Source organism: Entelurus aequoreus, linkage group LG20, assembly GCF_033978785.1.
Source record: "Entelurus aequoreus isolate RoL-2023_Sb linkage group LG20, RoL_Eaeq_v1.1, whole genome shotgun sequence".
NCBI classification, from domain to species: Eukaryota; Metazoa; Chordata; class Actinopteri; order Syngnathiformes; family Syngnathidae; genus Entelurus; species Entelurus aequoreus.
In genome coordinates this window covers 27,872,219-27,897,540 of record NC_084750.1, presented here as the reverse complement: position 1 = coordinate 27,897,540, position 25,322 = coordinate 27,872,219, and the positions used below count along the sequence as shown (strand labels likewise).

Here is a 25,322-nt window from a genome sequence, read left to right as displayed (position 1 = left end):
GGTTAAAAGAAATTTTTCGTGTCACATAGTCTACGCTTCAAAAACACTCCAAACCACCAAAATTCTATCAACAATCCCCTTATGTTAAAAACAAGAAATCACAAGTTTTCAACAAACACACAGACAAATGATCACATATAAAACAACTCAATCCAACCATAATTTACCCCATTCCAGGTTGTTTTTGGAGAACCTGACTAAACCTATCTTTTATCAAAAATAGATTCAGCAATTAGTCTTATCGATCCGGCTCTCTCCAGGCAGAAAATGTTTACACTTTAAGCAAAACGCTTACCTTGTTATGCGCGCGTGCAGCACACTGTCTGCCTGACAGAGAGAGCGGGAGCGGCTGTCGACCTGTAGCTTCTAAACCATCCTGTTCGTGACGCCAATTTGTGTAGTGGATTGTCCGAAGCTTAAGCAGGCAACAAAAGTAGTTTAGTACAACAAATTTATTTACCCATTATCAGAAGTGCAGGTTGAATTAAGTTGGCCGTGCAGACAGACCACATGTTACTCCGGAGTAAACAAGACACACACAAGCCAAAATCACTCCCGAGTTCCGGTCTTCTGCCATTTTTTATATGTCTCTTGTGCGTCATTGTTTTTTATCGAGTGCGTCATGATTGTTTTGTTTTGGTTTTGTCTGTTCCAAAACAACCTTGTATCTCTTAGTCATATTTGGAAAATCTAAACATTCTGTAGACAGGTTGGTATAACTCCATATTCAACTTTGTCCCACAACTGGTCCATTCAATGGCACAAAATAGAAGAGAATTGAAAATGAGCGGACATTCTTAAAAGACAAGAAATATAGGTCAAAAGGTCAGAAATTCTACGAGTAAGAATTGTTTTAGTTTTATTGTAAAACTTACACACGTTGCTTTGAGTAATGAAGAATCCATACGAGTAGAACGCTATGGACAACAAGAAGACTGAACTTCTACTTCCAGTTGCAAGTAGAAGTGTGTTTGTTTTTTAAACTATTTGCATTATGGCCGTAAATCCATTAATTAGCCACGGCGTTTTATAAGCCACAGGGTTCAAACTGTAGGAACAAAGTAACGGCTTATATTCTGGAATGTGCAGTATTTATATTACCATTATTTATTATTATATTAGTTAGTATTTATTAATTTTAGCACTGCATCATTGTATGTAAATTTATGTTTCATCAGTTTTCATAACTTATGATCAGTCCATCAAAGTAGACGCACACACCTGCAGATCACAGAGACTACAGTGACGATCAGCAACAAAAAGTTCAATATTTTGCGGTCCCATATAATGCGACCTTGACTCGGACCCCGAATTTTCACCCGTTTTTTTCCACCAGAGTCAATTGCGTTGTTTTTCAGAAATTATCACGTATCCACAAACTTACACAGTAAATCTTGATGAATATCTCCAAAAAGAAGGAATTTAAAAAAAAAACCTAACTAAACGAAAACAACAAAATCTCGACACAGTGATGTCCAAACCTACCGTATTTTTCGGACTATAAGTCGCAGTTTTTTTCATAGTGTGGCCGGGGGTGCGACTTATACTAAGGAGTGACTTATGTGTGAAATTATTAACACATTACCGTAAAATATCAAATAATATTATTATCTCATTCACGTAAGAGACTAGACGTATAAGATTTCATAGGATTTAGCGATTAGGAGTGACAGATAGTTTGGTAAACGTATAGCATGTTCTTTATGTTATAGTTATTTGAATGACTCTTACCATAATATGTTACGTTAACATACCAGGCACGTTCTCAGTTGGTTATTTATGCGTCATATAACGTACACTTATTCAGCCTGTTGTTCACTATTCTTTATTTATTTTAAATTGCCTTTCAAATGTCTATTCTTGGTGTTGGGTTTTATCAAATACATTTCCCCCAAAAATGCGACTTATACTCCAGTGCGACTTATATATGTTTTTTTCCTTCTTTATTATGCATTTTCAGCCGGTGCGATTTATATTACGGAGCGATTTATACTCCGAAAAATACGGTACTGTTGGAAAATGCCCGCCCCATTCTGTGACATGGGAGTATAGTCCACTATCACGTCACGCGACGTGGGGGCATTATTCATCAAGCAGGTTTACGCAGCCGAGCTACGCGTATAACTTTTTTAATAAGAAAAGGGTAAAAAAAAAAAAAAGGATCAGGAGTTTTAAAAGCTGTGTGCTAAACAAATGCAGCTTTAGTGACACACTAAGCATCCTGTAACAGTATTGCTAAGTGCTAAACAACATATTCAAACATAATAAAACAATCACTTACTGCACAATGTCTGCTCTCACTGGGATAAAGACTGATGGGATGTTTATATCTTTGCCTTTACATCAAATATTCATCATAATCTTCACAAAGGCTTAAAAAAATAAAAGTGCCGCAAATGAGCGCCTTTTCGTGTCTTTCTCGCCATCTCCGGGTGTAAGTTGGATGTCAAAGTTGACCAGTGGGTTTATGTTCACAACCTTCTACTATCCAGGTGAGAGACATGATTTATAATCTGGAATTAACTTTCACCACTCTGAGGTGATTAAAGGACCAGTATAAACTAGTTAGCTCTCTGTGATGACGGCACAGCTAAAAACAGTTTGTCTGCGTTAGCGCTTATAATAACAATGGCGCTATTACTCGGTTAATATTCAGGTCACGACATGTGAATGGAGTATTGTGAGCCACCTCTTACTTGCCGTATTTTACAACCTAGAATGCATAAAAAAAGAAAACATATGTGCTTATGTCTTACATAAGGATTGTGAATGATTGACAAAATACCAAAAAAAAAGAATTCAGAGTGTTTATAAGTACTTTTTAAACACATTCAATAATACCGAAAGTGAAATAATAATAATAATGACCGTGATATGATATTTTCATATTGTTACTTTCCTACTCGGCAGTCTTTTAAGGACTCTCAGACTGTTGGAAAATAGAACTCTTCAAGCAAGAACGAATGAACACGAATGTGGATATATTAAAAAATGTGCAAAAAAAAAAAAAAAGTCTATCCACAAAAACATATTCGCTGGCTGCCATGCAGACTTTTTCCAAGCCATGACCCCTCCCCCGCACTGATGATGTTACATAACACCTGTGTTCAATCAATCCACTGTAGCAAGTGTGACGTGAACGTCGTCCTATGTGTGGCTGACTTTGACGTGATTTCTCCGCTCCCCCCCACCCCCCCAGTCCTCTTCCGCAGACGGCAGGCGAGTGGGCTCAGGTGCTGCAGCTGCAGAGACAATTCCACCAGGCGCAGCTCAGCAAGTGGCAGCAGATCCTGCAGTCGTCCGTGGCTCTTCTTGACCAGGCGAGTGCTTCACCCTACTTGGCGACATGCATCAATGTATGGAAATCACTGTGCCCCAAATCAGGCATCCCACGATGAAGATGACATGTAATACAAATCTTCATGTTATAATTGAACAAACTTGTAGCAGACACCATGAATACAATCTTACTAAGTGACTCGCTGATTCTGCTAAATATTTGACTTTTTACACATGTAACAATTCAATTTAACTTCGATTCAGAATTTGAGGTTGCCAATACGATTCAGGTACGATATACATTTTTTAGAACGACCCGATCCGAAAAGGTTGAGTGAGTTGAAATGGCTGTGGAATAAATATTAGATATTAGACACTGCAGGTGAAGTTCATGTAAGGGAGTGACATACACTATATTGCCTAAAGTATTTGGCCACCTGCTTTTACCCACATATGAACTTGAAGTGCCATCCCCTGGAATTGTCCAAAATGTTTTGGTATCCTGGAGCATTCAAAGTTCCTTTCACTGGAACTAACCCCAACTCCTGAAAAACAACCCCACACCATAATTCCTCCTCCACCAAATTTCACACTTGGCACAACCTCCAAAGCCAGACTGGTCCATCAGATTGCCAGATGGAAAAGCGTGACTCGTCAGTCCAGAGAAAGCGTCTCCACTGCTCTACAGCCCAGTGGCGACGTGCTTTACACCACTACATCCCATGCTTTGCATTGGACTTGGTGATGAATGGCTTAGATGCAGCTGCTCGGCCATGGAAACCCATTCCATGAAGCTCTCTGCGTACTGTACGTGGGCTAATTGGAAGGTCACATGAAGTTTGGAGCTCTGTAGCAACTGACTGTGCAGAAAGTCTTTGCACTATCCACTTCAACATCCGCTGACCCCTCTCTGTCTGTTTACGTGGCCTACCACTTGGTGGCTGACTTGCTGTTGTTCCCAAACTCTTCACTTTTCTTATAATAAAGTTGACGGAATAAAGGGACGGAATCACAGAATTGGCCAGTAAAACGGAATCCACTGTTAAACGCAGAATATCAGGGAAATTGATATAAATGTAAGTTAATAATACTAACACAGACACTCGTAAACGTGTTAGTCTATTAACTCATGCTAACAACGCTAGTTTCGTTACATTACAATAGTATGTACAAATATGTATGAAGACACGCCTACCAACGTCACACATGAGACGGTTTACTAAGTAAGAATTGTTTTAGTTATATTGTAAAACTTAAAAAAAACATAGCTTGGAAATGATGAATGAAGAATCCATATGAGTAGAATGCTTTGGACGGCGAGAAGACTGAATGGCACTTCTACTTCCGGTTGAAAGCACTAAAAAACACACCTTTTCAGTTTATTTGCTTGTTTTTGGGGTTTTTTTATGTTTGCGTTATGGCCGTCAGCGAAGAAAAATCCATAAATTAGCCGCACCGTTTTATATGCCTCAGGGTCCAAAGCGTAGGAAAAAAGTGGCAGCTTATAGTCCGAAATTTACGGTAAAAATAGGAAGCTAAAACTAGCAAGAACAATCCATACACCCACAACACATCTCATTTGCATGTGTTGTTGTGAACGACATCATGGATGTAAGATCAATGTACAAACAGCAGTCGACACTTTTAATTTTTTTATAAAACGGCCTGGTCATCGTCGTCTTACTCGTCAATCTCAGAACAACAGCACACTTCCCCCCCTTGCTGTGCGCAACATCCTGTCTGACTGCGCTAACAAAATAAAGGTTTCAAAAAAAGTGCCTCATGATGTACTTAAAACACAATTATTATGCTTTGACTTAAAATATTGGTCAAAATTGTCCCAAAGATGTATTGCACCGATAAAAGTGACAATTTTATTTGACACAAAAAGCACACACTCTATGGTGGTCAAATTAGTGTAAAAGGTGAAAAATACTGAAAAAAATACTTTAAGTATTGTACTTGTTTATTCATTACTAATGTATAGCTCTAAATAAATACTAGATAAATATTTGTGTTTTTAATTGAATTAATAATTGTGATTATTATTTTAGCTGTTTTATTGCGTGATTTTTATGTCATCCAAATTGATGTCTTCCAACTTCCTTTTTTTTTTTTTTTTGGCCAGATGAAGCAGTCGCTCGAAAAACTGCACCAAGGCATCGCGGTCCCAGGAGTCCAGCAGGACCCGGACCCAATCCCGGATACCCCGACGGACACCTGAGCCCCTGCCCCGCCCCCATGGTACTGCCACGCCCACTCTCACCGTTGCCAGGGAACAACAGAACATGACCCACAAGCACCCTCACCTGTTAGACTTGAAGCCACGCCCCCCGAGTGGTCAATCAGCAATAATCTGAGAGAGGGGCGGGGCCTTATGAGCAAGTACTTTTTTGGATGCCACGTTTCAGCGAGGAAGGAGGGCTCCGCCTCCTCCTCTTCCTCCTTTCAGACACACGCCTCCTCTTCCCAAGGCTGTTTTCTTGTTTTATATAATAATAATAATCGTAATAACGAAGAAGAAGTTAGTTATTGTGGACCACTTGCAGTATTTATTCTAACCTTTGACCTGACGTCTCGTCCTCACTTGCTGTCAATCACGTTGGACCAAAAGGCGGAGCTGCTGGAGGACGACGCCCACAATACAGACTCTTCTTGAATGTTTGACGGTGGAATATTCAAACAATGTTGGTGCGTGTGTGTGATCACAAGGAGTCCGCGTTACATTTCAGATGTTGCATTTTCTTAATGTTTGCCAAACTTGAAGGACCAACCGGAAAATTCCGTGAGGGGAAAACAAAAAAGGGAATGTATTTTCGTCCTGTTACTTTGTTTTGTTTTGGGTTTTTTTAAGAAAAAAAATCTCAATATTTTTCCTGTCTTTACAATCCCCCCCCCCCCCCCATGTTGTTTGGTCACGCCCACTCCTGGCTCCCAATCACGTGGTCTCTTCACCCCCCTCCCTCCCTCCCTCCTTCCACCTGCTTGCTGTGGCCCTGCTGTGCGCGGCCCACCAGCAACATGTCGTGTTATTTATTATGAAGAGGCGGAGACTGACGTAGGGAAAGGGGGCGAAGTCCAGAATGTACTGTGAACACGTGATTGTGCACGCGGAGAGAAATGGAAAAAAAAAGAAAAAAAAGTACTTAAAAAATGTCCTTGCTTGTCTTTTGTGTTTGCTGAGGAGTCAACATCAGGAATTTAGCAGTGAAAAAATTCTAAATATTTATCTATAAATAAAGCAATATTTAATAATTTCAATGAAATAAGATTTTTTTTTCTTCACTTGGTAATGTAATGATTTAAAATTGTTTAATAATATTTTCTTCACTTGGCGAGGTCATAACGTGTTGGATATGAAAAATATGTATGATATAATTTTATTATTTCAATCAATTTTGTTAATACTAAATATATTCTTCACTTTGTGAGGAAATCATTTATCAATTATACGTGTTGGATATGAAAAATGAGTGTGATAGAGTTTTTAATACAATTTCAATAAAATTAGCTCATACTAAATATTAAACTAATACACTATATTGCCAAAGGTATTTGGCCACCTGCCTTGACTCACATATGAACATGAAGTGCCATCCCATTCCTAACCCGTAGGGTTCAATATGATGTGTGTCCACCTTTTGCAGCTATTACAGCTTCAACTCTTCTGGGAAGGCTGTCCACAAGGTTGCAGAGTGTGTTTATAGGAATTTTCCACCATTCTTCCAAAGTCACACAGTGATGTTGGTCGAGAAGGCCTGGCTCTCAGTCTCCGTTCTAATTCATCCCAAAGGTCTTCTATCGGGTTCAGGTCAGGACTCTGTGCAGGCCAGTCAAGTTCATCCACAGCAGACTCTGTCATCCATGTCTTTATGGACCTTGCTTTGTGCACTGGTGCACAGTCATGTTGGAAGAAGAAGGGGCCCGCTCCAAACTGTTCCCACAAGGTTGGGAGCATGGAATTGTCCAAAATGTTTTGGTATCCTGGAGCACTCAAAGTTCCTTTCACTGGAAATAAGGGGCCAAGCCCAACTCCGGAAAAACTACCCCACACCATAATTCCTCCCCCACCACTGCTCTACAGTCAAGTGGCGACGTGCTTTACTCCACTGCATCCCACGCTTTGCATTGGACTTGGTGATGTATGGCTTAGAGGCAGCTGCTCAGCCATGGAAACCAATTCCATGAAGCTCTCTGCGTACTGTACGTGGGCTAATTGGAAGGTCACATGAAGTTTGGAGCTCTGTAGCAACTGACTGTGCAGAAAGTCTTTGCACTATGCACTTCAGCATCCGCTGACCCCTCCCTGTCAGTTTACATGGTCTACCACTTGGTGGCTGACTTGCTGTTGTTCCCAAACTCTTCAATTTTCTTATAATAAAGTTGACTTTGGAATATTTAGGAGCGAGGAAATTTCACGACTGGACTTGTTGCACAGGTGGCATCCTATGACAGTTCCACGCTGGAAATCACTGAGAGTGGCCCATTCTTTCACACATGTTTGTAGAAACAGTGTCCATGCCCAAGTGCTTGATTTTATACACCTGTGGCCAAGTGATTAGGACACCTGATTCTCATCATTTGGATGGGTGGCCAAATACTTTTGGCAATATAGTGTATGTTCTTCACTTGGTGATGTAATCAATCAATTATATGAAGCGGCATTAAATACTTTATGATTATTGTAATAATTTAAATACAATTTGTTCACACTAAATACTGTTTTATTAATATGTTCTTCCCTTGGTGAGATATTTATCAATTACACGTGTTGAATATGACAAATAGGTATCATGTATTTTATGTGTGAAGACACCTTTTAACCACCAGAGGGCAGCAAATACACACACATCTATAATGTAATATGCAATGTAATTACACACATCTATTATGTAATAGGTAATGTAATTATACACACACACATTTATAATGTAATATGTAATGTAATTATACACACACACATCTATAATGTATTATGTAATGTAATTATACACACACACATCTATAATGTATTATGTAATTTAATTATACACACACACATCTATAATGTATTATGTAATGTAATTATACACACACATGTATAATGTAATATGTAATGTAATTACACACACATGTATAATGTAATATGTAATGTAATTACACACACATCTATAATGTAATATGTAATGTAATTATACACACACACATGTATAATGTAATATGTAATGTAATTATACACACACACACATCTATAATGTAATATGTAATGTAATTACACACACACATCTATAATGTAATATGTAATGTAATTATACACACACATGTATAATGTAATATGTAATGTAATTACACACACATGTATAATGTAATATGTAATGTAATTACACACACATCTATAATGTAATATGTAATGTAATTACACACACACATGTATAATGTAATATGTAATGTAATTACACACACACATCTATAATGTAATATGTAATGTAATTACACACACACACATGTATAATGTAATATGTAATGTAATTATACACACACATATTTATAATGTAATATGTAATGTAATTACACACACACATCTATAATGTAATATGTAATGTAATTACACACACACACATCTATAATGTAATATGTAGTGTAATTATACACACACATTTATAATGTAAATGTAATGTAATTATACACACACACATCTATAATGTAATATGTAATGTAATTATACACACACACATTTATAATGTAATATGTAATGTAATTATACACACACACATCTATAATGTAATATGTAATGTAATTATACACACACACATTTATAATGTAATATGTAATGTAATTACACACACACATCTATAATGTAATATGTAATGTAATTATACACACACACATTTATAATGTAATATGTAATGTAATTACACACACACATCTATAATGTAATATGTAATGTAATTATACACACACATTTATAATGTAATATGTAATGTAATTATACACACACACATCTATAATGTAATATGTAATGTAATTATACACACACACACATCTATAATGTAATATGTAATGTAATTATACACACACACACATCTATAATGTAATATGTAATGTAATTATACACACACACATCTATAATGTAATATGTAATGTAATTATACACACACACATCTATAATGTAATATGTAATGTAATTACACACACACACATCTATAATGTAATATGTAATGTAATTATACACACACACATCTATAATGTAATATGCTGACTTGTTATGTTCTTTGTTCGCCTGCCTTCCCTATGATGTTGTCTTGTTGGTTTTCCTCCTCAGGGCGGCCAAATTGGACACACCTGATCTTAATTTGGCACTGGACTATTTAAGCAGGGCACAGGAAGTGTTTCCTTGCTGGTGTGTTACTTCCTGTGTGCCTCCAAGTCGCCGAGCCAGCCGCCGCGTATCTGCAGATCCATTGTCAACTTATCCCTCCAAACCTCCGTCTTTTCATGTCCTCTCCAGAGGTTGGGAGTTTTCCTTCTGTGGACTAAAAGCATTCCCGGTGAGTCCTGACCCCGTTCACGTTTATTGTGCACCTGTGCCCTGGGACTATTCTAATGATGAAAGAACTGCACTTTTTGTTCATCCTTGCCTACCGTCTGTGCATCCGGGGTCCTGCCAGCGACTGAGCTGGTGACACCATCACTAAATTGTAGACCACATGGTTTGATGTTACCATGGCAACTTTATTCAAATGTCAACACACATATTGTTTGTGGAAAAATAACACACATTGTTCATGTTTATTTGAAAATTAACACACACATTGTTCATGTGAAAATTAACACACACAACGTTTATGTGAAAATTAACACACATTGTCTATGTGAAAATTAACACACACATTGCTTATGTGAAAATTAACACACACATTGTCTATGTGAAAATTAACACACACATTGTCTATGTGAAAATTAACACACACATTGTCTATGTGAAAATTAACACACACATTGTTCATGTGAAAATTAACACACACATTGTTCATGTGAAAATTAACACACACATTGTTTATGCGAAAATTAACACACACATTGTCTTTGTGAAAATTAACACACACATTGTCTATGTGAAAATTAACACACATTGTCTATGTGAAAATTAACACACATTGTCTATGTGAAAATTAACACACACATTGTCTGTGTGAAAATTAACACACATTGTCTATGTGAAAATTAACACACACTGTCTATGTGAAAATGAACACACACATTGTTTATGTGAAAATTAACACACACATTATTTATGTGAAAATTAACACACACATTGTTTATGTGAAAATTAACACACATTGTCTATGTGAAAATTAACACACATTGTCTATGTGAAAATTAACACACACATTGTTTATGTGAAAATTAACACACACATTGTTCATGTGAAAATTAACACACATTGTCTATGTGAAAATTAACACACACATTGCTTATGTGAAAATTAACACACACATTGTCTAAGTGAAAATTAACACACACATTGTCTATGTGAAAATTAACACACACATTGTTCATGTGAAAATTAACACACACATTGTTCATGTGAAAATTAACACACACATTGTTTATGCGAAAATTAACACACATTGTCTTTGTGAAAATTAACACACACATTGTCTTTGTGAAAATTAACACACACATTGTCTATGTGAAAATTAACACACATTGTCTATGTGAAAATTAACACACATTGTCTATGTGAAAATTAACACACACATTGTCTATGTGAAAATTAACACACACATTGTCTGTGTGAAAATTAACACGCATTGTCTATGTGAAAATTAACACACACTGTCTATGTGAAAATTAACACACACATTGTTTATGTGAAAATTAACACACACATTATTTATGTGAAAATTAATACACACATTGTTTATGTGAAAATTAACACACATTGTCCATGTGAAAATTAACACACATTGTCTATGTGAAAATTAACACACACATTGTTTATGTGAAAATTAACACACACATTGTTTATGTGAAAATTAACACACACATTGTTTATGTGAAAATTAACACACACATTGTTTATGTGAAAATTAACACACACATTATTTATGTGAAAATTAACACACACATTGTTTATGTGAAAATTAACACACATTGTCTATGTGAAAATTAACACACATTGTCTATGTGAAAATTAACACACACATTGTTTATGTGAAAATTAACACACACATTGTTTATGTGAAAATTAACCCACACATTGTTTATGTGAAAATTAACACACACATTGTTTATGTGAAAATTAACACACACATTGTTCATGTTTATGTGAAAATTAACACACACATTGTTCATGTTTATGTGAAAATTAACACACACATTGTTCATGTTTATGTGAAAATTAACACACATTGTTCATGTGTATGTGAAAATTAACACACATTGTTTATGTTTATGTGAAAATTAACACACACATTGTTCATGTTTATGTGAAAATTAACACACACATTGTTTGTGTGAAAATTAACACACATTGTTCATGTTTATGTGAAAATTAACACACATTGTTTATGTTTATGTGAAAATTAACACACACATTGTTTATGTGAAAATTAACACTCATTGTTTATTTGAAAATTAGCACACAAAATTATTCATGTGAAAATTAACACACAATTTGTTAATGTGAAAATTAACACACAATTTGTTCATGTGAAAATTAACACACACATTATTCATGTGAAAATTAACACACATTGTCTATGTGAAAATTAACACACACATTGTTCATGTGAAAATTAACACACACATTGTTTATGTGAAAATTAACACACACATTGTTCATGTGAAAATTAACACACACATTGTTTGCGTTTATGTGAAAATTAACACACACATTGTTTATGTGAAAATTAACACACACATTTTTTATGTGAAAATTAACACACACATTGTGTGTTTATGTGAAAATTAACACATACATTGTTCATGTTTATGTGAAAATTAACACACACATTGTTTGTGTGAAAATTAACACACACATTGTTTATGTGAAAATTAACACACACATTGTTTATGTGAAAATTAACACACACATTGTTTATGTAAAAATTAACACACACATTGTTCATGTGAAAATTAACACACACATTGTTTATGTTTATGAGAAAATTAACACACACATTGTTCATGTTTATGTGAAAATTAACACACACATTGTTTATGTGAAAATTAACACACACATTGTTTATGTGAAAATTAACACACACATTGTTTATGTTTATGTGAAAATTAACACATACATTGTTCATGTTTATGTGAAAATTAACACACACATTGTTTGTGTGAAAATTAACACACACATTGTTTGTGTGAAAATTAACACACACATTGTTTGTGTGAAAATTAACACACACATTGTTTATGTGAAAATTAACACACACATTGTCTATGTGAAAATTAACACACACATTGTTTATGTTTATGTGAAAATTAACACACACATTGTTTATGTTTATGTGAAAATTAACACACACATTGTTCATGTTTATGTGAAAATGAACACACATTGTTTATGTGAAAATGAACACACACATTGTTCATGTTTAAACCTGGCAGTGACTTTAGTTGGGTTCTTTAGTCGTGATTTTGAACTATCAACATATTTTCAAAAGTTTTTTATTTTTGCAAGTTGACAAACGTGAATGTGACAAACGGTACAGAAGACGTAATAATAACACTAATAAATCATCATCCGATACCTGGCAACGTCAACTTGTGGCGGCAGTGCTTGGACGCCCTCTAGTGGCCACTTGTGGTCATTTTTGAGTTCCTATAAAAAATTGTCAGCTCGCTTCAAAACTTTTTGGGTTTTTCCTTTAACTTCCTTCTTCTGCAAACTTCTTCCGTGTGTGGTTTTTTATGTTTTTATTTGCTCAACAGCTCTTTGTCTCAGCCCTTAGGTTTCTACAAATACGTGTGTGTGTGTGTGTGTGTGTGTGTGTGTGTGTGTGTGTGTGTGTGTGTGTGTGTGTGTGTGTGTGTGTGTGTGTGTGTGTGTGTGTGTGTGTGTGTGTGTGTGTGTGTGTGTGTGTGTGTGTGTTCTTGTATTGCTACCCTTCTTGAGACATCAACAAGGAGAAGTAGCTTCCATTTGAGGCGCGGTGAACAAGTTAGGACATAAATCATGGTCCCATTACGGAAAACCATTGCATCTAATAGAGAATGTCTCATTAGCACCCCTGGTGGTGAAATCTATCAAAATTAGGGTGGTCCCAAAAAGGAGAGATTTTTCAAATTGACCGTTTGTTGGTTTTAAAAGTGCTCCCCCTCTGGTCAACACATGTAATAACAAGTGTGTGTAAGAAATTGAAATGCGCCCCCTTTGGCAAAAATTAATTAAAAATAAGAAAATATATATGTATATAGAGACATACTGTAATAACTTGAAGTAAATAATGAAGATTAAAAAACAATTACAAACAAAAAAATACAAAAAAAATATAAAATTAACTAAAGTCAGTCTTTTTCTCACAGTGTGGACTTTTTTCTTATAAAATTGGGAACAATTTCTCTTATTCTTTCTGTTTTTGTAATATTGCGATATTTTCTCGTGAAATTATACTTTTTATGTAAAATTATTACTTTTTAATACAAAATGGTGACATTTGTCATATAAAATTCTGACTTATCACAATGTTGCCAACATTTTTTGTTGTTCTTGTAAAATAGTGAAATTTTTGGACTTTTGTCAAAATTTTGCCGAGAAAAATTCAGATTATTATTATAATATTGCCAAAATTTTTAAGTTTTCTTCTAAAATTGTGACTTTTGTCGAGTAAAATTATGACTCTTTTCATAAAATTGGCAAAATTGTAAACTTTTCTTGTAAAATTGCGACTGTCATTGAGTCAAATTCCAACTTTTATCATAACATTGCACAAATGTTCAGTTTTTCTTGTAAAATTTGGACTTGGGTTGTGGACAATGACGACTTTTATTATAATACTGACAAAATTCTGAGTTTTTCTTGTGAAATTGTGACCTTTTTCTTGTGAAATTCCAACTCATTTTTCACAACAAGCTTTTTTATATTTGTATAGTATGTATATATTATTAATGTTGTAAACACACATCTTTATATATACATATATAAAAGGGTGGTCCTAAAGAGGTAGGCATTTTTGGGAGGTCTTGAGAAGGTAAGGAATACAATAAAGTGTGTGTGTGGTAAATATGTATGTATGTATATATATATGTATGTGTATATTATATATGCTATAATTGTTTTGTTGGTTGTGGTGAGCATGCAAATGCAAAAACGTGCTCACACACACACACACACACACACACACACTACGTGCACGCACAACACAAATCCCCTTTTTGTTGCCGCAGGAAGTCCAGTGACCCTTGTTGTCATGACGACGGAGGCGATGAAGAGGATGAAGAGGAGGATGAAGATGCGAGTGAGAATCCGTCTCTTCGCCAGTTCTTGCCCAGGCTGCAGGTGACAAATAAGTTGGGAATAATTGAGTCCAAGTTTCTGATCTTCAATGGAGGATTCATGAAATAAACCAAAACAAAAATGTTATTAATTATATCTAACATTTTTTATTTATTTTTTATTTTCTTTCAACAAAATATCATCTGTGATTTAAAAAAAATAAATTTTAAATTAGAAAAAAAAAAATTATGGACCTACGGCAAAAAGGCCAGTCAAAGATCTTCTATTTAACAGGACCACTTGCTCATTAGAGAAACTTTTACATGATGTTGCACGTGTTTACAAGCAGTACTCATTGAAATAATCATTGTCAGAATATTCATGACAACGACAACTTTTATTGTGGTGACTTCCTGTGATTTTACACCTAAAGGGTGTTTAAAGGAAGTGTATTTATAAACCACACTTTTTACTTGTGAATAATGTCAATATTAATAGGGAGAATTTTGTAAATAATTATATCAGCAATAATGTATATAATAGTAAGAATAATTATGTAATAAGCATAATGTCATTAATTTGAATAATAACAATTATAATTTGAAAAATAATTACAATTATAATAATAGCAAAAACCTGAATAATAAGGGCAATATTAATAGGAACAATGATGAGAAAATGTGACATGAAGAGAAGATGTGGCTTACCTGGACTCTCACTCTGCTACTTCCACCTCTTTACTTTCTGATTCTACCGCTAAATACTCCGCTCTGAGAGCAAGAGCAAGAAGACAGAGATGAAGAAGAAGAAGTAGAGAAAGAGGAGGAGGAGGATGAAGAGAAATAAAAGAAAGAAGAGGAAGGGGAATACAATGGAGAAGTAGAGAAAGAAGAGAAAGTAAATGAAGAGAAGGAAGAGGTAGAAGAGCACGAAGAGGAAAAGGAAGAGGAAGATGAGAAGAAAAAGGAAGTAGAGGAAGAAGGGAAGGAAGAAGAAGTAGAGGAAGAACAAGAAGAGGAAGCAGAGAAAGGAGAGGAATAAGAGAAAGAATAATAAGTAGAGGAAGACGAGACGGAAGAGGAAGTAGAGGAAGAAGAAAAGTAAGAGGAACACGAGAACAAAGAGGAAGAAGAAAAGAAAGATGAAGTATACGAGAAAAAAAAGAAGTAGAGGAAGACAAGAAGGAATAGGAAGCATAGGAAGAAGAATTAAAAGAAAGAGGAAGCAGAAGAAGATGAGAGGAAAAAGGAAGTAGAGGAAGATGAGAAAAAATAGGAAGTAGAGGAAGAACAAGAAGAAGAAGTAGAGAAAGTAGAGGAAGAAGAGAAGGAAGAGGAAGTAGAAAAAGAAGAATAAATAGATGAAGATGAGAATCAAGAGGAAGTAGAGAAGGAATAAGAAGATAAGATAAGGAAGAGGAAGTCGGGAAGGAAGAATAAGTAGAGGAATAAGAAAAGAGAGGAAAAAGAAGAAGATGAGAAGAAAAGGGAAGTAGAGGAAGAATAAGAAGAACAAGAAGAATACATAGAGGAAAAAAGAAGGAAGAGGAAGTAGAGAAAGAAGAAGAAGTAGAGGAGGATGAGAAGAAAGAGGAAGCAGAGGAAGAGAATACGGATGAGGTAGAGGAAGAAGAATAGGAAGTGAATGAAGAAATAGAAGAGGAAGAAGAGGAAGTAGATTAAAAATAAGAGGAAGAGGAAGAAACGGCTCAGTGAATGAGGGAAAATGAAGAATGTATTTTGTGTGTTTCCAGCAGATTGTTCCAGTAGGGGGCAGCAAAGACAACATTTGTGGCGCCCAGCAAGCTTGTGGAAGTTTCCAGAAGTGCCGTGTGTGAAAGTGTGAAAGTGTTATGTGTGAAAGTGCCATGTGTGAAAGTGTGAAAGTGTTATGTGTGAAAGCGTTATGTGTGAAAGTGTTATGTGTGAAAGTGCCATGTGTGAAAGTGTGAAAGTGTTATGTGTGAAAGCGTTATGTGTGAAAGTGTTATGTGTGAAAGTGCCATGTGTGAAAGTGTGAAAGTGTTATGTGTGAAAGTGTGAAAGTGTTATGTGTGAAAGTGTTATGTGTGAAAGTGCCATGTGTGAAAGTGTGAAAGTGTTATGTGTGAAAGTGCCATGTGTGAAAGTGTGAAAGTGTTATGTGTGAAAGTGTTATGTGTGAAAGTGCCATGTGTGAAAGTGTTATGTGTGAAAGTACCATGAGTGAAAGTGTGAAAGTGTTATGTGTGAAAGTGCCATGTGTGAAAGTGTTATGTGTGAAAGTGCCATGTGTGAAAGTGTGAAAGTGTTATGTGTGAAAGTGCCATGTGTGAAAGTGTGAAAGTGTTATGTGTGAAAGTGTTATGTGTGAAAGTGCCATGTGTGAAAGTGTTATGTGTGAAAGTACCATGAGTGAAAGTGTGAAAGTGTTATGTGTGAAAGTGCCATGTGTGAAAGTGTTATGTGTGAAAGTGCCATGTGTGAAAGTGTGAAAGTGTTATGTGTGAAAATGCCATGTGTGAAAGTGTTATGTGTGAAAGTGTTATGTGTGAAAGTGTTATGTGTGAAAGTGCCATGTGTGAAAGTGCCATGTGTGAAAGTGTTATGTGTGAAAGTGCCATGTGTGAAAGTGCCATGTGTGAAAGTGTTATGTGTGAAAGTGCCATGTGTGAAAGTGTGGTGTGTGAAAGTGTGATGTGTGAAAGTGTTATGTGTGAAAGTGTTATGTGTGAATGTGTTGTGTGTGAAAGTGTTATGTGTGAAAGTGTGGTGTGTGAAAGTGTTATGTGTGAAGGTGTTATGTGTGAACGTGTTGTGTGTGATGTGTGAAAGTGTGATGTGTGAAAGTGTGATGTGTGAAAGTGTGGTGTGTGAAAGTGTTATGTGTGAAAGTGTGGTGTGTGAAAGTGTGATGTGTGAAAGTGTGATGTGTGAAAGTGTGGTGTGTGAAAGTGTGATGTGTGAAAGTGTGATGTGTGAACATGTTGTGTGTGAAAGTGTTATGTGTGAAAGTGTGATGTGTGAAAGTGTTATGTGTGAAAGTGTGTGTGAAAGTGTGATGTGTGAAAGTGTGGTGTGTGAAAGTGTGGTGTGTGAAAGTGTGATGTGTGAAAGTGTGATGTGTGAAAGTGTGGTGTGTGAAAGTGTTATGTTGACTTACGCGCTCTCTCTCAAAGCTTCCTCGCCTGCCGCTGAAATCTTCCTGTAGCAATAAATCATCTCCACCAACAACCAGAGCTGCAGGCCGATGATGGACACGTACATCATCACCTCAGACATAATGGACGCCATCCCTCTGGTCACTGCATGCAAGGACAAAACTTTTAAAACATTTTAACACATTTCAACACATCCTTTTTCATTGTCCCATTTAAAGCACCAGTTACATTGGCAGCAAAACAGGCCCAGAGCATAATACTACCACCTATATACACACACACACACACATATATATATATATATATATATATATATATATATATATATATATATATATATATATATATATACATTATTTGCATGTATACGTGAAAGTGTAAATATGTGAAAGTGTTAGCATGTAAAAATATTAGTATGTGAAAGTGTTAACATGTGCGAAGTGTTAGCACGAGAAAGTGTTTGCATGTTACTTCGCACAAATGGAGGTGCATCACATTTGGTGGAGGTGTGCGAGAAAGAATAGCGATTAAAGAGTGTTTGATGTATTGAAGGCCAAGATGGACGCACCTCGGGGCACCACCTTCATGATGACGGTCTTATTTGGGTTGGTCTCATATATACTGTTGGAGTAGATGAGCATGCGCCTAAACTTGCACTGGTAGGTTCCTGTGTCGTTGAAGGTGACGTTCAGGATGTAGATGGAGCCGTCCTGCAAGTCCTCCGTATTTTTACTGCCATTCCAGTGCAGGCGGCCATAGAAACGTGGATCCATCACCTTGCCTTCCCTCTCTGCGTAGGTGTACAGCTGCACAGCCAAGCATTATGGGACAAAAGCCATACATGTTATATTTATATACATTAATGTACAGTATTTATATACATATATACACATATACTATACATACTGTATCTATATGCACTATTTATATATCTATAGTACCTTGCAATCATTACCTTAACCATTCATTCATTTATTCTAATCTCATCAAATCATTAATTTCTTCATTCATTCATTCATTCATTCATTCATTCATTTGCACTAATCTCATTTATCAATTATTTCATCTATGTATTTATGTATTCTCGCCCTATTCATCCAGGCATTCGTCTATTTTTTCCAAACCCAATTCATCCATTCATTTATTATGCATCCATGCATCCGCCTAGTCTAATCTCATTTGTCTATTCATCTACAGTATCTATTCAGTCATTCATTGTAATCTGATTAATCCATTCATTCATCTATTTATCTATTCAAAGCCCTTTCGTCTATTCTAATCTCATTCATCCATTCATTCAGCTATTTACTGTATTTATCTATTCTAACCCTATTCATCTATTGTAACCTCATGCATCTATTCATTCCTCCATCTGTACTAACTTTATTTATTCAGTCCTTCATCCAGTCATCTATTCTAACCTCATTCATCCATCCATCCATTTGTTTAATCATTCATTCATCTATCCATGCATTCATTTATCTATTCTAACCATCCATTCATTCATTCATTCATTTATTCTTTATTCTAATCTCAATGTTTTAATTATCCAACCATTCACTCATTCATCTTTTTTAATCTCATTGAGCAATCATTTCATCTGTTGTTTTACGTATTCCAACCTCATTCATATATTCATTCATCTTTTCATTCATACATCTATTTATCCATCTATTCTAAACTCATTCATCCATTCATCCATCTATTCTAAACTCATTTATCCATTCATTTATCATTCATCCATGTAGTTATTTTAATCTTCATCTATTCATTCATATATTCATATATTGTAATTTATTCATCCATTCATTTTAATATCATTCATCCATTCATTATATATTTATTAATCTATTTTAACCTCCTTCATCTATTCATCCATCCATCTATTATTCATTCAGTCCTTCATCCATTCATCTATTTTAACCTCCTTCATCTATTCATCCATCCATCTATTATTCATTCAGTCCTTCATCCATTCATCTATTTTAACCTCCTTCATCTATTCATCCATCCATCTATTATGCATTCAGTCCTTCATCCATTCATCTATTCTAACCACATGTATCTATTCATTAATCTATTTATTCGTCCATTTATTCACTATCTATTCTAAACTCATTCATCCATTCATTTATCATTTATCCATGTAGTCATCTGTCTATTTTAACTTCCTTCCTCTATTCATCCACCAATTCATTCATCTAGTCCAGGGGTCACCAACCTTTTTGAAACCAAGAGCTACTTCTTGGGTACTGATTAATGCGAAGGGCTACCAGTTTGATACACACTTAAATAAATTGCCAGAAATAGCCAATTTGCTCAATTCACCTTTAACTCTGTTATTATTAATAATTAATGATATTTACACTTAATTGAACGGTTTAAAAGAGGAGAAAACACGAAAAAAATAACAATACATTTTGAAACATAGTTTATCTTCAATTTCGACTCTTTAAAATTCAAAATTCAACCGAAAAAAAGAAGAGAAAAACTAGCTCATTCGAATCTTTTTGAAAAAATAAAAAAAATAATTTATGGAACATCATTAGTAATTTTTCCTGATTAAGATTAATTTTAGAATTTTGATGACATGTTTTAAATAGGTTAAGATCCAATCTGCACTTTGTTAGAATATATAACAAATTGGACCAAGCTATATTTCTAACAAAGACGAATCATTATTTCTTCTAGATTTTCCAGAACAACAATTTTAAAAGAAATTCAAAACACTTTGAAATAAGATTTAAATTTGATTCTACAGATTTTCTAGATTTGCCAGAATATTTTTTTTGAATTTTAATCATAATAAGTTTGAAGAAATATTTCACAAATATTCTTCGTCGAAAAAACAGAAGCTAAAATGAAGAATTAAATTAAAATGTATTTATTATTCTTTACAATAAAAAAAATAAATTTACTTGAACATTGATTTAAATTGTCAGAAAAGAATAGGAAGGAATTTAAAAGGTAAAAAGGTATATGTGTTTAAAAATCCTAAAATCATTTTTAAGGTTGTATTTTTTCTCTAAAATTGTCTTTCTGAAAGTTATAAGAAGCAAAGTAAAAAAATTAATGAATTTATTTAAACAAGTGAAGACCAAGTCTTTAAAATATTTTCTTGGATTTTCAAATTCTATTTGAGTTTTGTCTCTCTTAGAATTAAAAATGTCGGGCAAAGCGAGACCAGCTTGCTAGTAAATAAATAACATTTAAAAAATAGAGGCAGCTCACTGGTAAGTGCTGCTATTTGAGCTATTTTTGGAACAGGCCAGCGGGCTACTCATCTGGTCCTTACGGGCTACCTGGTGCCCGCGGGCACCGCGTTGGTGACCCCTGATCTAGTCTAATCTCATTTATTTGTTCATTCATTTATGCATCCATCTATTCTAATCTTATTCATCCAATCATTATCTATGCATCCATCTATTCTAACCACATTCAACTAGCTATTCATTCATCCATTGATTATCTATTCAGTACTTCACCCATTCATCTGTTCTAACTGCACTCATTCATCTATTCATTAATTTATCCATCATTCATTCGTTCATCCGTTTGTCTATTTTAGCCTTATTCACCATTCATCTATTCATTCATTGAACTACTCATTCATCCATTCATCCATTTAGCTATTCTAACCCTATTCACATTCATTCATTCGTTCGTTCATTCATTCATTCGTTCGTTCATTCGTTCGTTCATTCATTCATCAATTCATGCATCCATTGATTCGTCTATTCCAGGGGTCGGCAACCCAAAATGTTGAAAGAGCCATATTGGACCAAAAATACAAAAAAAAATCTGTCTGGAGCCGCAAAAAATTAAAAGCCATATTACATGTGTCATGAGATATAAATTTAATTAAGAGGACTTAAATGAAACTAAATGAGCTCAAATATAGCTACAAATGAGGCATAATGATGTACATATCGCTAGCCTAAATAGCATGTTAGCATTGATTAGCTTGCAGTCATGCAGTGACTAAATATGTCTGATTAGCACTCCACACAAGTCAATAACATCAACAAAACTCACCTTTGTGCACTCACGCACGACGTTAAAAGTGTGGTGGACAAAATGAGACAGAAAAAGTGGCATAAAACACGTCCTAGAAAGTCGGAGAAATTTATACATGTAAACAAACTATACGGTGAGTTCAAGGACCGCCAAAATAAGTAGGAAAAAACGGCGCTCGCCAAATACTCGAATGAGTGAAGCATATTTAATATAAACCGTGTGATTTATAACAATTAGGGAGGTTTGTGTCATGTTTGTCCTCCTACAGAAACCATACTAAAACAAAAAAATACATTTTTTCCCCTCATCTTTTTCCATTCTTCATACATTTTTGAAAAATCTCCAGAGAGCCACTAGGGCGGCGCTAAAGAGCCGCATGCGGCTCTAGAGCCGCGGGTTGCCGACCCCCGGTCTATTCTAACTTCATCTGTGTTTTAAAAACAAACATCGAAGTGATGAATGCATGATGAAACATGTCACACACACACACACACACACACACACACACACACACACACACACACACACACACACACACACACAGGAAGCAGTCTAAGTGCTTCCTGCTGCATTTAAGTGCATGAAATGTGAAAGTAGACGTGTGACCTCTAATTTGCGTCAAAAAGCCTTCGCTAAAAACAAAGATGGCGTCAGTGCTGGCTTGAGTTTGCAGTGGAAGATGAGGTCATGTGATCATGTGACGTGTGACCGTGCCTCACCTCAGAGGAGACGTTGTCGTCCCAGGCCTGGAAGAACCAACTGACAGAAGCCGTGGCCTTCACTTCCCCCCTCTTCTTGCAGGAGATGCAGCCCAGCTTGAAGCCCTGATTGGCCACCGCCTCCGTGTCCGAGTCCACCTCCACGCAGGCGCCGCCGCACACCATCACTGAGCGAGACGACCAGACGGACACGCTGTGAGATGGACGCACGCCTTGCACACGTGACCTTGAGCTTGTGTTATGACCCCTAGGTCATTGCAGGCAGACTCAAATACTACAAGGTGTACTCACATACTACCAAGTGTACTGGTTTTTTTTGCGTGCTTCTTGTCACCAGTTCACTTCTTCAAACTCAACTGCGTCTCCTTCTGAGCGTCCTGGAGGATCAGAGCCGGCTAGGCAGGTGTTGAAGGTCAATAAACGCTCATGTAGTCATAGCAGCTTGGAAGATCACACTCGGGGAAAACTAAGTCCTCGTGCCGATGTTTCCATTTTTTTTGTTTCTTCATTTCTCTTTTTACTTCGTTTGGACATGTCATCATATACAAATAATAACACCAACGTATTATATACTCTGTGTATGTATTTAAAGAAAAACATTTAATATATCATAATCAGGGGCGTCCCGATCATTTATTGATATCAGATATCGCTCAAATGCCATCAAAAAACAGTATTCGATTATGTGTGCTTGCATGTGTGATATCATCTGCGAAACACGCAGTCCTGCAGAGTGTTGTGTGTGATATCATCTGCGATACACGCAGTCCTGCACCGTGTTTAAATGTGTGTGGTATCGTGTGCGATACAAACAGTCCTGCAGCGTGTTGATGTGTGTGGGATATCATGTGCAATACATGCAGTCCTGCAGCGTGTTTCTTATGTGTGATAACATGTGCGATACAAGAATTATTACAGCATGTTTACTTGTGTGTGATACCATGTGCGATACAAACAGTCCTGCAGCGTGTTGATGTGTGTGGTATATCATGTGCAATACATGCGGTCCTGCAGCGTGTTTCTTATGTGTGATAACATGTGCGATACAATAATTATTGCAGCATGTTTACTTGTGTGTGATATCATGTACGATACAAACAGTCCTGCAGCGTGTTGATGTGTGTGGGATATCATGTGCAATACATGCAGTCCTGCATCGTGTTTCTTATGTGTGATAACATGTGCGATACAATAATTATTGCAGCATGTTTACTTGTGTGTGATATCATGTGCAATACATGCGGTCCTGCAGCGTGTTTCTTATGTGTGATAACATGTGCGATACAATATTTATTGCAGCATGTTTACTTGTGTGTGATATCATGTGCGATACAAACAGTCCTGCAGTGTGTTTGTGTGTAATACCATGTGCAATACACGCAATCATGCAACGTGTTTATTTGTGTGCGATATCATGTGCGATACAATCAGTCTTGCAGCATGCTTACCTGTGTGTGATACAAGCAGTCCTGCAGCATGTTTACTTGTGTGTGATACAAGCTATCCTGCAGCATGTTGATGTGTGTGGGATATCATGTGCAATACATGCAGTCCTGCAGCGTGTTTCTTATGTGTGATAACATGTGCGATACAATAATTATTGTAGCATGTTTACTTGTGTGTGATATCATGTGCTATACAAACAGTCCTGCTGCGTGTTGATGTGTGTGGGATATCATGTGCAATACATGCAGTCCTGCAGCGTGTTTCTTATGTGTGATTAACATGTCCGATACAAGAATTATTGCAGCATGCTTACTTGTGTGTGATATCATGTACGATACAAACAGTCCTGCAGCGTGTTGACGTGTGTGGGATATCATGTGCAATACATGCGGTCCTGCAGCGTGTTTCTTATGTGTGATAACATGTGCAATACAAGAATTATTGTAGCATGTTTACTTGTGTGTGATATCATGTGCGATACAAACAGTCCTGCAGTGTGTTTGTGTGTAATATCATGTGCAATACACGCAATCATGCAGCGTGTTTACTTGTGTGCGATATCATGTGCGATACAATCAGTCTTTCAGCATGTTTACTTGTGTGTGATACAAGCAAACCTGCAGCATGTTTACTTGTTTGTGATATCATTTGCGATACAAGCTATACTGCAGCATGCTGATGTGTGTGGGATATCATGTGCGATACAAGCAGTCCTGCAGCGTGTTTACTTGTGTGTGATATAATGTGCGATACAAGCAGACCTGCAGCGTGTTTAATTGTGTGTGATATCATGTGCGATAAAATCAGCCCTGCAGCGTGTTGATGCGTGTGGGATATCATGTGCAATGCATGCAATCCTGCAGCGTGGTTTTTTATGTGTGATATCATGTGCGATACAAGCAGTCTTGCAGCGTGTTTACTTGTGTGTGATATAATGTGCGATACAAGCAGACCTGTAGCGTGTTTGAATTGTGTGTGATATCATGTGCGATAAAATCAGCCCTGCAGCGTGTTGATGCGTGTGGGATATCATGTGCAATGCATGCAATCCTGCAGCGTGTTTTTATGTGTGATATCATGTGCGATACAAGCAGTCTTGCAGCATGTTTACTTGTGTGTGATATCATGTGCAATGCATGCAATCCTGCAGCGTGTTTTTTTATGTGTGATGTCATGTGCGATACAAGCAGTCTCGCAGCGTGTTTACTTGTGTGTGTGATATAATGTGCGATACAAGCAGACCTGCAGCGTGTTTAATTGTGTGTGATACCATGTGCGATAAAATCAGCCCTGC

At 36.2% G+C, this 25,322-nt stretch overlaps 2 protein-coding genes and 1 long non-coding RNA gene across 8 annotated transcripts in view; 2 read left to right on the top strand and 1 right to left on the bottom strand.

Moving 5' to 3' along the window:
• Positions 1–6,552, top strand: part of LOC133636156 (protein Aster-A-like) — a 65,612-nt gene extending 59,060 nt beyond the window's left edge. For 3 of the 4 annotated variants that reach the window (XM_062029885.1, XM_062029883.1, XM_062029886.1), the window contains 2 exons: positions 3,200–3,320; positions 5,408–6,551. In XM_062029885.1, the coding sequence (XP_061885869.1) occupies positions 3,200–3,320; positions 5,408–5,503 (217 nt within the window). In that variant the 3' untranslated portion in view covers positions 5,504–6,551. Of the gene's footprint in view, positions 1–3,199; positions 3,321–5,407 lie in introns of all 4 variants that reach the window. The other variant, XM_062029882.1, reaches the window with a different exon arrangement.
• A 3,037-nt stretch (positions 6,553–9,589) lies between these two features.
• On the top strand, positions 9,590–23,558 carry LOC133636158 (uncharacterized). The gene is made up of 3 exons (XR_009822180.1): positions 9,590–9,806; positions 14,659–14,770; positions 22,665–23,558. It is a non-coding gene; the product is annotated as an uncharacterized LOC133636158 (long non-coding RNA).
• Positions 13,265–25,322, bottom strand: part of LOC133636157 (sodium channel subunit beta-1-like) — a 28,044-nt gene continuing 15,986 nt past the window's right edge. For 2 of the 3 annotated variants that reach the window (XM_062029887.1, XM_062029889.1), the window contains exons 2-6: positions 22,583–22,749; positions 18,415–18,652; positions 17,849–17,990; positions 15,415–15,477; positions 13,265–14,764 (exon numbers count right to left, since the gene is read on the bottom strand). In XM_062029887.1, coding sequence (XP_061885871.1) covers positions 15,423–15,477; positions 17,849–17,990; positions 18,415–18,652; positions 22,583–22,749 — 602 coding nt within the window. In that variant the 3' untranslated portion in view covers positions 13,265–14,764; positions 15,415–15,422. Of the gene's footprint in view, positions 14,812–15,414; positions 15,478–17,848; positions 17,991–18,414; positions 18,653–22,582; positions 22,750–25,322 lie in introns of all 3 variants that reach the window. The other variant, XM_062029888.1, reaches the window with a different exon arrangement.